This window comes from Aristolochia californica, unplaced genomic scaffold, assembly GCF_029961685.1.
Source record: "Aristolochia californica isolate CCGP_79_NKW_82.1479 unplaced genomic scaffold, dmAriCali1.0.hap1 SCAF_7, whole genome shotgun sequence".
In the NCBI taxonomy this organism is placed as follows: domain Eukaryota; kingdom Viridiplantae; phylum Streptophyta; class Magnoliopsida; order Piperales; family Aristolochiaceae; genus Aristolochia; species Aristolochia californica.
Genome location: NW_027182268.1, coordinates 36,145,594 through 36,162,798, shown reverse-complemented (window position 1 = coordinate 36,162,798; position 17,205 = coordinate 36,145,594). Strand labels below are relative to the sequence as shown.

Genomic DNA, 17,205 nt, shown 5'->3' with positions numbered 1-17,205 from the left:
TTATGATGCTGAGGAGGTGGCACCCCTTTTCTCTCTTCTTATTACCGAAATTTTATTACGAAGACGAGAAGTTTATTTATTAAATTTGTATTAATTTTTTTAATTTTTTTATTTTTAACTCCCATTTACTTTAAAAATATTTCTTATAAACTATTTATTTTCAGAACTCTATGGATTTAGGTCACGGAGAAAAATGAGAGATACACCATTGGGAGAAAACTGGAAGTTATGGACTAGATCCAAACCCTCCTCCATAAGGTATATTTTTAGATATCAAAATTACTAATATTATAAGTATACCCTTCACCCTAATAAGAGTAAAAATGAGACAGAAAACTTAAACTAATTACATCAGTGTCACCCTAATGACATCATATATTCCAACATAAACCAAGATAATTAAATTATTTATTTTGTTATTTTATTTTTTATTATCTATTGGATTTTCCTTTGAAAGTCCATTTTAGGAAATGCTCTAGATTTTTACGACCAAGTAACTAAAACAATGAGTACCTATTATCAATAATATATAGAAGATATTATTTAAATATTATGTAATAAATATATAAAATATAAATTTATCTTTTATTTTTCTCTCCTTCTAGACTAGTTATTATATAGTAGACAAGTTTTTGCAACAATTTGACTTTGTATAAATTCGTATTCACTTATAGTAGATAAAATTAGTTGAATCTTCGATAAGAATATGACTCCTCTGAATAATCCTTTTGTTTAGGTGATTTTGTTATAAATCTTTATATATATGACTATAATTCAATGAAAAAATCGTGTTTCAGTTCTGTTGGAATATTTGTCTGTATCGACCGGGCGAATCCTTGTATAAGATCCGTAGGTTGCTTTCCTAAGCCTTTTAGCATAATAGTTTCAAACAAGTTCAACAAATAACAGTTTGTTATTCTTCTTTACTCGTTTCAAAGAAAATTAAACTCTGTAATCATCATAATTAGAAAACTGCAAACCGACTGAAGCTACAAAGAATCATGTAAAGGTGGCAATGGATACCTTGTCCTTCTTCTGAAAGAATTTTTTTATTTTCACTATTTTATTCTGTTGCATATACAGCGGGCATTGGTTCTGTTCTCCGTGGTTCTCACCAGGACTTTGGAATGTAAGATGAGTCTCTTGGAATTCCATGAATTGCACACCCAACACGAATCCGTGAGCAAGCTGGGTAAGCTTCCTTTTGTCCAGTACTTGCAGTAACCATGTCATATTCCGAAGCTCCAACCACCATTGGAGGGAATTAATCTTGATCCACTTCATGGAAAGGGAGTGGTACAGTCTTGACAGCTCTGAATTTGCCTGCGTTGTTCAGATGCTCATTCTCTAACCTGGACCATTCAGGGTCTGATAGTGAGTGATAGGAGATTGGAACCTCAAAACAGAACTTCTCTGCTACTTTTACAAAGGAAAATTTGGCATTGGAACCCTTGTTTCCTTTTAAAAGAATCTCTGCTAAGTTGTATTATCACGGCCTCGGGGTTATAAAACAGAGTTTGCTTGAGGGCGGTATTTTAAATGGTCCAAATGAATGATTTTGAAGGAACGGGAAAGAAAGAAGACTGCAATTTACGAGCTCTAATGCTTAGAAGTTGATTTTAGTGTGTTTAGAGTCAAGAAGATGGGAAACCATTGATTTACCTGTAAAAATTCCACTGTCCTCGTCGAATCACTTCAAGGACAGCCAAAAAGAATCCTGTAACTCTGTAATCAACACTCCCAAAATTGGAGTGAAGAACCGTTTGTAACCAAGCTAGCCTGAGAATAAGATTTAAACCCTGCAAAACATACCCAATGCTTCTGATTTAAGTCATCTTGTTTAAGAGATCATAACCGCAAATGAAGGTATATTAACTTAAATTCTGCTCCAGTGGAGTCAATGGCATGGCCTCTTGCCTCATGCAAGGAAGAACAAAGGTTAATCCTTTAGACCTGAGATCAGAAATCTCATGTACAGTTCTGTTTAGTAACGCACCATTCCATGAAATACAGAGACTGCAGTCGGATCATTAAGCCATTTATGTTGCTTATCACTTTGATCAGATTAAGTTAGAAGAATATGAATTGGCAATTTGGCATAACTGAGGTGAATTGAGAAATATACCATGGATAAAAAGTAAACAAACTTTCGACGAAGCATCAACTCATTTCTAAGCCAGGGATTTTTGGAGTTGGGTTGGAGCAAACCCCAGTCTTTAACAAAGTCCCAGTATAACTGATACACAGTTGCACTGCTTGACATGACTACAACAAGAGAGAGCCATCCCATACTCTTCTCCTTCTCATAGGCCACTTTGGCCCCTGCAGCCAGCATAGCAGAAACATACTTGCCAAGGTTCACTAGGTGGCTTGTTTCCCCTTCATCAAACCATCTCCTGGCACACTGCACAGCCAAGACACACTTAATTTTTTTAACAGCAGGCAACATGATGAAGAACATAAAGAGGCTAATATTTTCATACCTGCATTGCTCTCCAGTAGTAGGGCAGGAAGGAAACTGCATAAGCCAAATCTCTGTAATGCTTGGTTCTCATGCAAAATCCATAGTCCTGAGTCTTGTAACTCCCAGTTATGTAGTAGCAGGAAACATACTCCAGGCTCCTTAGCATGGGCACCTGCTCAGAGATGAATGGGACACCATGTTAGTTAGTATTGAGCTAACATTGAACTTGATATTTCTACTACTTCAATTCAAGTTACAGTAAAGATTGAGTTTGAACCTGACTACAGAGTTGGTCAGCCATAAAGAAGTCCACCATGACCACCTGAAAATGTAAGCAAGCAGATATCTTATTTTAAGTTGTTCTAGTCATTTTGAGAAGATGGAAATTTGACAAGTTGCTCGCGTGGTTTATGTTGGAAGAATATCATGAACACCCAGCTTGCTGCAAATAGTGTATACGATCTTTTCGTATAAAATGGCAGTCCATTACATCTTCCAACAGTTTACAACCGTGGGCAGGAGGTGAGAAGCAAATTTTTCTATTGTGATCTATTTTAATTAGAAAATCATACCTTGTAGAGAGGTGATAAGATGATATTTCTGATAACCCGTATAAAATGATAACGGCTGGAACGGTACAGGATGTTGAAGGGGCAGACTAGCATCAACAGGAAAAACTGTGGACAGGAGGAAGAACAGAGTATTATTACTTTGCATCGATTGTCTGAAGTTTAGATGCAGGGAAAGAAGTTTACCAGTAGTAAAAGTCCTGGAATTGCGTGGGTTTCGATCAAAGAATGCCCCCTTGCAATGAGAGTAAGATGAGCAAACATGACCCCCACCACAATAGTCATAGATGTAGTACATATCAAGAAGACATCCCTATACTTCAGCTCCCTTGTGGGGGCAAATTCAAATATAAAGCTGTAGTTTATGAGAGTTCTTCTCCACAAGAAAATATTGCACCCGTAAAGAAACAGATGCAGAAACAGTAGGCTAAACATACTGCAAAGACCACAAACATGAGAGTGTAAGCAACACTTTTATTAGAAGACCTTTTCCAACACGATGAGCATTCTCTCTTCTCAGTTCTCACTTGGGAAAGAGAGAGAACAGTGACGAGTACTTGCCTGAGAACTGGATAGACTGTTTCCATGTAGACAGTATCTGACTGGCGGGTGTACATTCCAGCTATGTGTGCCATTATCACATAACCAGCAAAGAGAGCTATGAAGCATCCGGTGAAAAGACCTGATTCAGGAGAACAAACCATCATTTGATAAGTCTGTATCAGTTTTGAATTTTTTAATGTTAAAATCGTGTTTAGGTCCATCCCAAACCCTAATATGATTCGCCAGAGTTAAGAAACTTCTTCATATTATTAAAAGTTTTGATGAAGAGTGATTTGATGCCAACAGAATAAATATAAGATCTGCTGGAATTGGACGACCAGTTGATAACAAATGCGATCAAAAGCTTTAATGGTGTTCTTTTGAAGGGAATGATTCTAGTGATGAACAACTTAAATCCATTTATTCATTGTCATATTTCAATCTAGAGATAAAGATGCTCACCAATGAAAAAAGTGACTGCATGGGATTCTTTTCTTTGAGTGGGTCTCAGGTATTTCATAGCCTTCCTTTTGTTTTCCTCGGCAAAATATTTAATAAATAGTTCCTCGACTTCATCCATTAATTTTACGCCCTGCCATTGATGACATCAATCGTGTTTCAGGACAATATTCTGATAAGGCTCATCACTTTAAAAGCTCTTTTAACACTGGATTGAAAAAATGGTAGGGGTAATTTTTACTTTGTCGGAGCTGTTGAAGTATGAGCTCTCCACTACTTTGAGGTAAATGTGAAGAACTTGCTTTCCTGTGACCTGAAAACACAAAAAGAAGGAAAAGTTAATCTCGTTCTCAGAAACAAGTTTGGGTAAAATTTCTTTAAGGTCCTTTCCTCACCTTGTCAAATTTCTTCAGTATCTTCACAAAAGCAAGCATGTTTAAGTTTCTGAAGCATCAAATGAAAGAATATTTAGACGGATTTAAAATTGCAAAAGATTCTTATCTTATAACCATAGCAGCTGAGAACTGCCAGCATTATTCTTTTCATGATTTTTTTTTATCAACATGAGGAAAATCTTTCCATATCTAATATATATTCAATCCACTGCATCGCATATCTTTGCTATTAGACGAATATTAATGCAGTCATCCTGTTTCTGCTTTCAGATTAATCTTCAGCCAACAAAAACGTGAAGTTACCTGTACGATTTGAGAAATCCCAACCCTTTATAGAGCTCAACAAAAGCTCCTCTGATCATCTTCTCTGCATGGTGGAGCTTCGTTTTGTTGATGTTCAACTTATTTCCTTCTGGGCCACATTTCTTGGACTGGTTAACCAAATCCTCCCAGACCAAGTAAGTAATCGCCGAGAGGGTTCGAGAAGGAGTAGTCAGAGGGATGTTAATCCTCAGATTTTTCCCTTGGCAGTTAATGACCTTGCCAGAGAGACTCCTCAGCTTGCTTTCTTTCTTCTTCATCCTCATCAACCTCCCTTCCTCTTCAGCTCTTGGTGACTCGGAAAACTCTGCTTCGTTTTTGCCAAAACTGCAGCCGTCTTGGAGCTGCTCTTGCTCCGTTGTGTCCTTGCCAACTTCATCCTCTGTTCACAAACGCAACAGCGAACTGTTAGGATTTAGGAGTATCTCAATCCATCACTACCCAACAAGTTCAGTGGACATGCAAGCTATGCAACTTTCGACGATGATCAGATTGTGATCTTCTGGAGATGAGGAAGCCCACTTTTTGCTGGATTTATGCTTAATGGAAATGAATATATTGAGTTATTTCGTAACAGCATTGGTCAACAATGGACTCTAGCACCCAAGTAAAGCTCGCAGGCATTTACTTCCACTCAGAGCCCACATTCTCTCTGTTGTCGAAGAAAGCTACAAAAAATATAATAAGCTATCTGTGCCTTTTACATTGTCTACTTTTTCAAAATTAGTGACAGAAGATAAAGGTGCCACTCCTAGCAGTGTAGCAGCTCAGCCTACATCAAGACCATATCTTCGATGCCATTAAGAAGTAAGAAAGTAAAAGATCACATACCACAAGTGATGGAGCAGGAGATGGAGGGATCCTCCCTGGAATCTTGAGAGGGGACCGTCTTGCCTCGCTGCTGCTTCAGTGCGGCCTTGAGTTCGAGGAGGATCTCCATTTGTTTCTGCAACGATTCTCCTCTCTCGATGAATTCTTTTTCTTTGTTCTTGTAGAACTGATTAACTTTGTTGAGCTGGAGATCGAGTCGTGAAAAAAAGTCCCTGGCGGCATCGGTGTCAGCGAATTGGTCTAGCAGTTCAGTCTCGTAAACGTCTCCTTTACTCGCCGAGGAAGCCAGCTTCTTGTGAACCTGATCACGAAAAGCATGAAATCGCATCAACATGGTAATCCGGGATTACAGAGAGAGAGAGCAGGAGAGGGAGGGAGCGAGAGAGAGAGAGAGAGGATTCATACGTGAAACCACGTCGACAAGATGGCTGTGAAAAAGTGGAATAAAAGAGCGGAAAACGCACGCGTTGATATGATTGATATAATAACAAAATGATAAAAAAACGAGAGCAGAAAAACGGCTGAACTGATAATTGAAAGAATGAACTTAGTTAACGAAGAAAAACCCGTCAAACTCGTCGGAGTTGCAACCAGAACACTTTATAAGAAAACAGAGATAAACTGCGACTTGACGAACAAATCATGGATCTTCGTGTTCAACTTGCATATATAAAGCTAAAATCATACAAAAGGAAGCTAGACACTTGCTTGATGCAGGAGATGAAAGTACTGATCAGACCAATGAAATGAAGAAAGATAGGGAGAGATGAGTGCCTGAATGACTCCATGCTCTTTACGTTCATGGCCGTAAGCAGAAATCTTTCTGAAAAGAGGAGAAAGAACATTGCAGGAGAAAGAACACTTGGATTTCTTCTCTTTCTCTTGTAGCTGCGTGGCACCATGTTGAGCATTCAACGAGGGGATCCTTTTAAGGTCTTTCTTCAGCTGCCAGTAATCCACGAACGCCTCCTTCCACTCAGGCACTAGCTGCCCTTCAAACTGCTTAGAGAATTTTACCATCTTCAGGTACGCAAGCTCTCGCAATGTCAGAACGAGGGGGAAGAGTACGATACTCTGATGGAGTGAGTTCAGCGGAGAGGCCATGAAATCTATTTATGGGCATTGGAGCAGCGAAAAGGAAAGTGATTGAAGGCTTTGCTGCTGAGTCGTACCGATGCTCGACAGCACATACTGAAATATCCGCCCATTGACACTGCAGATTATTATTATCCTCATTTCCCATCTTCCACTTGAATGGCGTGGTGGCTCGATTCGCCGGAAAATGTCCGCAAGGGCGGCCGTGGCCGTCCGGCGAGTGGGCTCCATGCCGCATTAATGTCTTGATCTGACCATGATACCCTCGCCTTTCTAATGAATGACGGCACAAACTGAACTAACCTATTTTTTTACCGGCAAAGTGGTGGGGTGCCTAGGAAATGCGCTTTTTATCGTTAGACCATTAGGATTTGCACCATAATGAGGATAATATTTAAAAAGGCTTTAATTATTTACACCCACTAAGGAAACACATTCCGACTAATGGGAGCTTTTTATGACTGGCGGGCTACCTGCGGCTGCACCAGAAAGCAACTGAGTTTCTTGGAAGTGAAATGGGCAGTTGAAACTGGAGAGAGGAGGGCGGGGATTAAACCAAAGTGCCTGTTTGGGTGCTAACAGGGCATCTTCAGTTGGTCTAGGAATCGCGTCAATGGAAACGAAGAAATCAGGCCACCCGACGTCCTCATCTGAGAATTATGCTTGCTACTTATGTCACCTACGAAGAATAAAAACCCAAAATAATGGATATCTCATCTTTTTCCTAGTTTCATTAAGATAAGATTATTCTCTTCTCTCTGTCCTTTGCCGATTACTCCTTGCTCAACTTGTCCCGTTGAATGCCCACGGCCATGGCGTTTCCCGCCACATTCGAAATTTGGTTCCCTCCACTCCTCTATTCCAGTATTCCTTCTCTCTTCCCTTTTCGTTTTCAACTTTCCGTGGTTCCATCAGAGGATATAATTGCGGAAAATTGACATCGCATCTGTCTCTCAGGTGAGTGTGTGGATTGTGGAATGCGAATCACTCAAAAGATACGATGTTTTCTGCACCCTCTGAAGCTGCTCCCCGCACTGATTCGTCTTTTCTTCGTCTCCTCCACTCGCTTCCTTTATTTTTGTCTCTTTTTTGTTTTTATCTAATATATAAATATATGATATCTCCTTCTCGGAATTGAAATTCTCAAATATCTGGTGGAGGAACCAGCTTCCGCTGTAGGTTGAACAAACAAATCTATGAGCGGAAACGATGATCTAGAACCGGAGAAAAAAGACTTTTTGATTTCATTTTTGTATCTTTTAAGCCTTGATTATGGTTTCATTTATATTCATAGAAAAACGTTGTGCACAAAGCAAATGATGAAACGCTGAGGGAAGGGCTGTGCCAATGGCAAGACCTGCAAATGCTAGTCCGAGTCGGAAGTCATTGCTTTTCTGGGTGCAGGGAAGCGCAGGATCGGCACCCCGACCGACGGTCCCATTTCCCTTTTCCGTTTTGTCACTCTTGTCTCAACTCCATCCTTGTAGTTCGCGTGCTACATCCGATTGAAGGCCTCTTTTTAAACGCATTTGAATGGAAAAATGATGAATAAAAATAGAGCTGCTGTTTAAAAGAGAGGTCACTACTCCCCTCCAAGAAAAGGTCACCCCCACCCCTCCTCTGGTGCATCATTCTATGGCAAAAGGATGCATGGCATTGAACCCACTTGGGTTGGAGGGAGGGGGGACCAGTCTTCGTGTCCCCTCCTCCATCAAGTTAGGATCTGACTTTGATAACCGGACTGGGCTTTAGTCAATTCCGAATTCAGTAGACTTGGTTAGGGTCTATTTGGAACCTTATGAAAAATAAAAGAAAATAAATTTTTAATTATTATTATTCATAAAAATATTTAATAATTTTTATTTATTTTATTAACTATTTATTGGAATAATAATAATTTAATTCTTATTTTCTTTTTTCTTCTACTTTCCGAACGTGCCCGATAAAAAAAAAATTCTGATCGTAGATCCCATCCTTTACTAGGAAGCAAGAGAGTTGCAGAAAGAAAAACCTCCAACTCATCTTCCATTAGCAGGAGAATGATTACAAGCACATGATTCTTGATTTGGATTCCCTAGTTTCCAATGCTCACCACAATTCCTCATTAATGAGAATGAACCAAATACCAAATCAATTTCGAATATCCCTCTTTCTAATTTCCATTGTACAAAATGTGAAGAACTCTCCTCCACATTTTCAAATTTATAACCTGAGAGCGGATCCATTCTCTCTTTTACTTTTCTTCCTCCTCCGGCTTCTTATCCTCATCTCAAACCTCACGATCCTCCGGAATCAGTGAAGGAAAGTGGCTGCGTTCTCCCTTTCGAAATCAAGGCCTTTGTTTGTACTAGATTATAGCTTAAGCTAAGATGGATTATCTTAGTATATGCTTGGTTTTTTGGAATCGATCCAGGCCTCCATTCCTTAATACATCAAATCAAGACATGAATGGGCAGGAATTCTGTGCGAGGAATCTCCATACGTTATGGAACGGAGGAATTCAGGTATGAGTTTCCGAATAGTTCTTTTCGTCAATTTCCTTTACGATTTGACAACCGAATCCAATGTATTCAGTTAATCTTCATTTGTACGAAAGGAAAATGATATATTCTGCGGACAAACTGACGAAGCTTACATTCACGATTTATGCTTCGGATCAAGTAGACAGAGTACTGGAAGTCTGCAACGCCAAAGATTGTGGATGTTATACGGGAAATGCTTAAAGATTTCAACGACTTCACCTAGATACAGTCACTTCGGTTGATACAGATCTCAAATTTTCGGTAAAGAATGCGAATAGCATTCGATTATCCTTTTCACCAATTATTGACAAAAAAGTTCTGAAAGTGGCGTAATTTTTGTCACTTGATATATCTGTGACATTAATTTAACCACTCCATTGATACTTGTACAACATGCTTTTTTGCAAAAGAAGCGAGTGATAATTCGTAGGATTGAAAATTTTTCAATTTTGGTTTGTGGAAAGGAATTACATCGTCAACAGCTGAAAGCTCCAGAACGAGAATTCTTATCTGATCTGAAAAAGTGGGTACAGCTATTTACTTTCCTTGAAGGGCAAAGTGGATCCATTACTAGAAGAGTAAGTACAATGTTTTGATTAACAAAAACGGATGGCTAAGGGGCATCTTCGTAAAGCATGCTACATCACAGATTCTCTCACTCAGAACTCTGCTATTCTCACTGGGGTTGCATCACAATCGTCATCGAGATTCGCCTCTGTTGCCATGAATGTAGTCTGATCTTGTTGGAGGAATTCCTTGCTGAATGCTGGTGCCAATCAAGGCACGAGGCAGACAAATCATGGCAAAGAATTAGTGCGGTTTACTGTGTCACTGTTCCTGTTGATACGGTAATATCGTCTGTTTGTCCATTTTATGCCAGTCATTCGAATCCCTCTCGTTTAAGCAGCACCAGTCGGGCATTTTCTAATTGAAATAACTCAGTGGTTCTTACTTTGGTTTCGTATGTCCTGCAGGAATATATGCGCGTACACGAGGACTGCCGTTTAAGGAGAGTGCGGAGATATGATTCTTGATTTGGATTCCGGTGAACGCTCAGAGCACTGCTCCACAAAACCAGTCATATCATCGTCTTTAGTAAGTATTAACAAAATATAGCTCTTTAAATCTGAATGATTATCTCTTCATCATTTCGAAAGCCACGGTAACTCCGTAATTCTCGACTGAGTTACATAATCAAGACTCATCATATCTATCTTATACTCTCTTAATGGGCCGGTCTATCTCGCTATTAGACCTGATTAAAACGGTTCCATTTTAACGAGGGCTTACTACTTCTCTAGCAATTAGCCCAGACAGAGAGAAATACCAGATCTTTCTCGAGCCTGCTTTCCACCATTCCTTCTTTTCCCGCGTCAATAGAATACTGGAGGCCCACATTAAGTAGTGATTTTCACCGTCTTTGCTCCTAGGCCCAATATCGCAAATACTGAGAAACGACAAATTCCGTGGCAGAGATCTGGTGGCCTAACTTCTTTCTCTCCGGTTAAGTCATAATCTATTCCCTCCATCGCCTCTTCCCTCCCACACGATTTCGTTTTCTTACGTGCTTCAAATAATTTGTCGGAGATTCGTCTCTCCTTCCTCTCGTGATGGAATCCCTACTCCATCTCTCTTCATCGGAACCGTCGATGTCGACGGCTACGCGTACCGCCGGTGACGATGTCGCCGTTGACATCTACCAGAAGAAGGATCTGGCTCTGGAGGCTTGTCCCTCTACTTCGCCTTCGTCTATTGAGGACGAGAGCATCGTTACTCCTTTCATCGGGTGGATCACCGAAAAGAGCAAGAAGAATCGGAGGAGGAGAAGTAATAGCTCTGGATCCTTTACCTACGTTCCTCCTTCCCGTCAACAGTCGTTCCGCCGTGATGTTGGCCATGCTGCCGCGGAGACGTATTTGTTGACGCGGCTTAGCTTCAAGCTTTTAACGTACCTCGGGTAGTATTTCTTTTCCTCTATCAGATACTTCAGATTACTTTGTTATTTCTGTGATTACAAATTCGTTTTTTTCTTTAACCATTGAATTTTATTTTTTCTGTTTCTTTTCCTGCTTCCAGCGTACGAGCTTTCGGCTGTTTGTTTTGTTGCAATTGTTTTTTTTTTAATGATTTTTATTTGGCCTTTCGGTTTCCTCTCCCTCGTTGAGTGATAAAAAGGTGCAAGAAAGCTATCATTTACGATTTCGCAACTCTACTGATAAAATAATGAACGCCATCATCGTTTTGACTTTCAAATATTGGGTTTTCATTGTAACCATTGCAATTTATTTTTCGTTCCAAAATGACAACAGAGATTTTAAAATTTTTTATATTGCAAGTGCATCCAACAGTGTTTATGGTTGGTAATTAGTGAAATTTGCGTTAGTGACTGTTCGCCTTTAATTTATGGGCTCTTATACCATGATAAGCGTGTGAATTCAAATTCGATTCAAGTTTAAATTCATTGCTGTCCAAGATGGACGTTACAGAAGTTTTATATCACTTAAATAGTTAAAAATGATAACTTTAGTTAATGTTCTAAAGAGAAAAATAAGGAGAAGAGATCCACTGTTATTTCAAATGAATAAGATGTCTGAGAGAGAGTTTGACTGTTTGACTGAAGAACATTGGAGCTTCTTTGATACCGAGAGACGTGCATGAGTAATAGTCGTGGATAATATATACTTATAATAAGCCTACAGTGCCATTTAAGCCTTGACACAGGAAATAATTTCTAATCATTTTGGGTAAGCGATTTCTTAAGTGGAAAGCAAGAGTTTGCTTCTATGAGCACATTCTAATATAATTCCTTTTCCCCTACTTGGATAGGTCATTATGCAACTTATTGTGTTCTCTTTGTTTAGTTCTACTTACACAATAAATTCTGGGATATATGAATGATCATTTTAGTTTTTTATTGAAAGGCAAATCCTACAAAATGTTTTCCTTTGCTACATTTTAATGCCTTTGTCAACCCAGATTCTTCAACATCTCGAAATTTTATATGAAAAATTATATATCCATGTTGTCTTCCAAACAAAGTTAGCTGTTGAATGCTAAAAGCTGAATATTATTTGTTGTTTTTTCTAATCAAATAATTCTATTCAGGGTAGGCTACCGGTGGATAATAAAGTTTCTTGCTCTTGGTCTTTATGCTATATTACTTATGCCAGGATTTCTGCAGGGTGAATTCTTCTACTTCTTCTTCTTCTCTTGTTTATACTTGTGGTCCATCCAAGAATCTATCTTTTTATTTTTTGAAATGTAGAATCTATCTTTTTATTATTACCATGTTACTGCAAAAGTCACCATGTTAGCAACCATCTTATTCTTTTAGATGGAATCTAGTTTTCACTAGTATAAGTATCTCTTTAGTTCTTTGCAGTTGGATATTACTACTTCTTCTCAAGTCAGGTTCGCAGAAGTATAGTCTATGGAGATCAGCCAAGGAACAGGTCTGATTATGAGAACTGTGTATTTGATTATGTTTTCTTCAGTATTTTGTTGGGTTGCATTGAATTTTCAAGTTGTCGAAGCTAAAATTTTGTTTCTTTTCTTACTGTCTGTTTCCTTATTAACATATTTTGTGGATTTGTGATTCTCAGATTGGATCTGTATTTACCTGCAAATCTTGATGAGCCCAAACCAGTTGTGGCTTTTGTAACAGGTGGTGCTTGGATTATTGGGTAAGTTTTTAATTTTGTGATTTCCTTGTGAATTCAAAGTTGCATGAAGGACTTTTCCTCTTTGGACTTTTGACTGCTGTATCATAATATGATATGTAAAATCCCCATATGTATAATTTATTCATTTTATTGCTTGATTCTCATTTTCTTATAATGTTGTGGTTTAGGTACAAAGCATGGGGGGCTCTCCTGGGTCTTGAATTGGCAGAAAGAGATGTCATAGTTGCATGCATTGACTACAGGTGCTTCTGTTGGTCAGCTTTATCATGGTCTTGAATAATATACCATCTGCTGTCTAATCATGCCTTGTCATCAAAGGACACTTTTCTTAACTAATCACATATGGATCGACATCTTTGATGCTCTATAGAAATTTCAGCCTTTGTAATGGTAGTAAAAATTTCTATTATTCTCATTTTTTCACTTCAGTGATGAAGGATTATGATTTTTGTGTTTGCCAATCAATGATGGCATTGCCGGAATTAAGATTTGAGAGCAGTGTTTCTTCAAGAGGCCTTTTTAAGCTTTGAAATTATTTTGTGGTATATGCAAGTTCTTTCTACAGTCAAATGTCACCATGCTTCATTCTCATGGTCTCTATCTGTATGCAGAAATTTTCCCCAAGGTACCATAAGTGACATGGTGAAGGATGCGTCTGCAGGAATTTCATTTGTTTGTAATAACATTGCTGAGTACGGAGGTGACCCTAATAGGTAAAATTCTAGTTATTTCATTTTTGAGGTGATGCTGACTATTTCTACAGACTAGAACCTCTGTCCATGCATGTAATGGAGTGTGAAACAAGTGAAGTTGAATTCTATTGTTTATAGCCTGCACTCTTTGATATTGCTATGTGTTGTGCTTCTTGGATGTTCCTGCAGGATCTATTTGGTAGGACAATCAGCTGGTGCACATATTGCTGCTTGTGCTCTTCTGGATCAGGCATTTAAAGAGAGTGGAGATGGAGAGAATATTACGTGGAGCATTTCTCAGATTAAAGCTTACTTTGGTATATCTGGCGGGTACATAGTTTCTGTCATTATATTTTGAATCTAGTGGCACCAGTCAACAACTATGAAATGCCTACCTGATTCCCAATTTATTTGTGCTTAATTTATCTTTCTGTGAGAAGTTTAATTTTGGAAATTACAGAATAATACTCTATTTTTCATGTAAGAAATATTAATTTATATACCTGTGATAAAGAGGGTGGTGTTATCCATTCAACCTCTTTAGGTTGGGATTTACATTAGCTGGCTACCTTCTATTTGACGTGAATGATTCCTCCTTTAAAATGACTTGCATCTAGTAACTTGGGAAGAAAAAGAGAACGCTTACCCCAAAATTGTTCTGATTGTGTCAAATCTAAAAGCATTTAGGAATTTGTTGACAACATCAATGGATGGGATTTGGCTAGACCTCTCACGGGCAAACTGTCACCCATACATTTACTTGCTTAATATTGTGCTATCAATTTTGAATATCTAATGTGAAAATTTATGATCTGCAACATGTAATTTCCTGGGAATGATGTGCTGCTAGGGTGGATACTTGATCATTTGGGTCATTGCAGGCTAACTGTCTGTAGACCTTGAGTTTCTGTAGTACAGGTGTAGCACATCTGCATGCTAGTAGTATGTCATTTATAATGCATTTTCGGGTGGAATCTCTATTTGCATTAATAGTAACAATATCAATTACAAATTAACGATAAAACTCGTTGGGATTGAGCCTTTGGTTCAATGACCATGTCAGGGACTTTCTTTTATAAGAGTTATCGTGTAACGTCTTCTTTAATGTGAGGTCTTGTGTAAAGTCTCCCAGGTGTCTGGGGTAATCTTGGGAGTGCGAATGATCTGGATAACTAAGAACATGTGTAATGTGGGGCTTTGATTTTAATAGGTTTTCCAGAATGGGGAATTCGTCATTTAATAGATTTGTTCATTGTCTGGTCCCAGTTATCTCTCTAAAGTTAATGGATGTTATTCTTTGCTTTGTTTTAATGCAATAAACATTACACTTACTGTGTGTGCTCCTTTCACAGGTATAACATACTGAACTTGGTGGATCACTTTCATAGACGAGGCCTTTACCGCTCTATCTTTCTCAGGTCTTCTGCTCTGTTTTCCACTTTTTCGGTTTTTTATTATCGAGTTTGTATCTTTTTTTTTCCTCATGCCATATCCTGATGTAAGAATTTTGAGGTGTTTAACAGCATTATGGAGGGGGAGCACGACTTGCATCGATTTTCTCCTGAAATAATGGCACTGGATCCAAGAATTAGAGATGCAGTTTCTCGCTTGCCATTTATTTTGCTTTTCCATGGAACTGCAGATTATTCAATACCATCAGATGCCAGGTACAGTTTATTTACCTAACAAGTCATACAACTTTAGCCACTTGAAAGGGTCTTCTTTGTTTTGTTTGTTTTATTTTTCTATGACAAAGTCTAATTGTATTTGATGATGAAGCAGTTAAAACAATAAACTGACAGACTACTTGTGATTTCTGGTGCAGTAAGACTTTTGCTGATGCCCTGAGAAGAGTTGGTGCTAAAGTTGAATTGATGCTATATGAGGGGAAAACTCATACAGATTTATTTCTTCAGGTTTTATGCTGAAAGTCACTGTTTATAGTATGCATATGACTTAAGGCCTTAGAATCATTAAAAAAACGAAAATGGAAGACAGGCAATAACAAAAGAAAAGACTCCAATCATGTGCTTTATATAGCCCTATTATTTTAGGGTTGTTTTGAACCACTTTAACTGCTTGAAACCAAGCATTTATATAATTGGTTCCTTTATTTTTTGTTTCCCTGGGTCGAGCTTTTATCATACCTATTTACATGGAATTGGAATTTTGGAACTATGGAACGCTGGAACTTTGGTAACTGATAATTTCTTTCTCATGGATAAAATAGGATCCACTGCGTGGTGGTAGGGATGCGCTGGTTGAAGACATAGTTGCAGTTATTCATGCAGGTGATACAGTCTCACTTGCCAAAGAGGCAGAGGCTACCCATAGAAGACGCCTTGTTCCTGAATTCATGTTGCAGTTGGCCCACAAAGTCAGCCCATTTTAAACACTTGGGATGACCAACTGATATTTGATGCTATTGCAAGTTTTGTTGGTTCTGTGGCATTTTTTCGTTGATTACACGTATTGTCCTCAAATTTGAGTTTGGTTTAACATTTGCATGAGCATTATTTGATTGATAGTGTTCTCAGTAAATCATTATCTGAATTCCCAAGATCCAATGTTGAGCAAAACATTCGCATAAAGATAATCAGTACGCTGCACCAACAACTAGGTTGGCTTCGAACCGAGCCAGCTCTCGAGCGGCTCGATTCCAGCTGAGTTCGATTCGGTATACCCGAATCTCGAGCTGAGTTCGAGATCCAGGATTGGTTTGTTTAAATTAATGAGCCTAAGTTCAACCAAATCAAGGTTCAGCTCAAAAGCTCGCAAGTCGGCTCGTTAATTTGACGAGCGGCACAGGATTCGGGGGGAGTCGGGACTAGAGTATCGAGTAGAGCGAGGGGGAAAAAATTCTTCCTCCCCTTGTCACCGTTGAGCCCTTTCGGCCGTTGTTGTGGCCACCTTTGTCGTCGTTAACAGTTGCCTCGCCGGCTGTTTTCTGCCTTTTTGTTGTCGTCGATTCTGTGGCTGCCACTCGATTTTTTCTCCCTCATCTCCTTCGCCTTTGTTTCTGTTGCTGTCGCAACCGTTATCCCTGACGAAATTTTCCCTTGGCATCGTTCCCCCCTGCATGCAAGATCATAAAGTGAGAAAAAAACAAAAAAACTTTTTCTTAAACTTTCTTTCCTCATGGCTTTTGAAGAAATTAAAAATATATTTTAGAAGAAATAAGTTTCTAGGGACTGTTAGTATCTCATGTTTTTTTTAAACATTTTTCTAATTGAAAATTCTTATTAAAAATTATATAATTTTCTAAGTAAGATTTTCTTGCTAAGATGAGCTAGAAACCTATATAGAAATTTTTTGAATAAGTATTTGACAGTTGATGCTGTAATACTTTTAGCATGAGGCAATTTTCATAGCAATTTTGTGTTTGACATTTTATTTGATTAAAAATTTATCGATAAGTATAGTAATATATTAGATTGATTATTAATTTTTATTTATTTCCCTAGAAGAGGAAATAAGAGGTCCATTTAACTTTCCTAAGAAAATTTAAAAATATTTCTTGTAATTTTCTAATAAGTCACTAATAGTAATAGGATTTTATTTAAAGGTTTTTTTTGGAAATATGTATCATAGGAAAAATATTTTTAGTTTTTTCTAGAATATAAAATTTCAA

General features: G+C 38.3%; 2 protein-coding genes across 2 annotated transcripts; one reads left to right on the top strand and one right to left on the bottom strand.

Annotated features, from left to right (window-relative positions):
- Positions 1–1,091: 1,091 nt before the first annotated feature.
- On the bottom strand, positions 1,092–6,602 carry LOC137937547 (phosphate transporter PHO1 homolog 1-like). Its single transcript, XM_068782615.1, has 14 exons — positions 6,357–6,602; positions 5,583–5,883; positions 4,734–5,133; positions 4,431–4,479; positions 4,277–4,348; positions 4,039–4,168; positions 3,595–3,715; positions 3,220–3,469; positions 3,037–3,141; positions 2,742–2,786; positions 2,484–2,636; positions 2,126–2,404; positions 1,663–1,799; positions 1,092–1,352 (listed from the first exon to the last, which is right to left on the bottom strand). The coding sequence occupies exons 1-14, from the start codon at positions 6,600–6,602 to the stop codon at positions 1,265–1,267; spliced, it is 2,376 nt and encodes a 791-aa protein (XP_068638716.1). The 3' UTR covers positions 1,092–1,264.
- Positions 6,603–10,305: 3,703 nt separating this feature from the next.
- On the top strand, positions 10,306–16,097 carry LOC137936867 (isoprenylcysteine alpha-carbonyl methylesterase ICME-like). Its single transcript, XM_068781800.1, has 11 exons — positions 10,306–11,156; positions 12,305–12,381; positions 12,582–12,651; positions 12,802–12,882; positions 13,050–13,124; positions 13,494–13,595; positions 13,764–13,904; positions 14,927–14,992; positions 15,098–15,241; positions 15,400–15,490; positions 15,805–16,097. The coding sequence occupies exons 1-11, from the start codon at positions 10,810–10,812 to the stop codon at positions 15,964–15,966; spliced, it is 1,356 nt and encodes a 451-aa protein (XP_068637901.1). The 5' UTR covers positions 10,306–10,809; the 3' UTR covers positions 15,967–16,097.
- The last annotated feature ends 1,108 nt before the right edge of the window (positions 16,098–17,205 follow it).

Coding starts and splice junctions, on each gene's coding strand:
- LOC137937547 (XM_068782615.1), bottom strand. CDS start 6,602: ATGGTAAAATTCTCTAAGCAGTTTGAAGGGCAGCTAGTGCCTGAGTGG. Junction 3,470..3,594: donor ACAGTCTATCCAGTTCTCAG/GCAAGTACTCGT, acceptor TGGTCTTTGCAG/TATGTTTAGCCTACTGTTTC. Junction 2,787..3,036: donor TCTTATCACCTCTCTACAAG/GTATGATTTTCT, acceptor TTACATTTTCAG/GTGGTCATGGTGGACTTCTT.
- LOC137936867 (XM_068781800.1), top strand. CDS start 10,810: ATGGAATCCCTACTCCATCTCTCTTCATCGGAACCGTCGATGTCGACG. Junction 13,596..13,763: donor TACGGAGGTGACCCTAATAG/GTAAAATTCTAG, acceptor ATGTTCCTGCAG/GATCTATTTGGTAGGACAAT. Junction 15,242..15,399: donor TCAATACCATCAGATGCCAG/GTACAGTTTATT, acceptor TTTCTGGTGCAG/TAAGACTTTTGCTGATGCCC.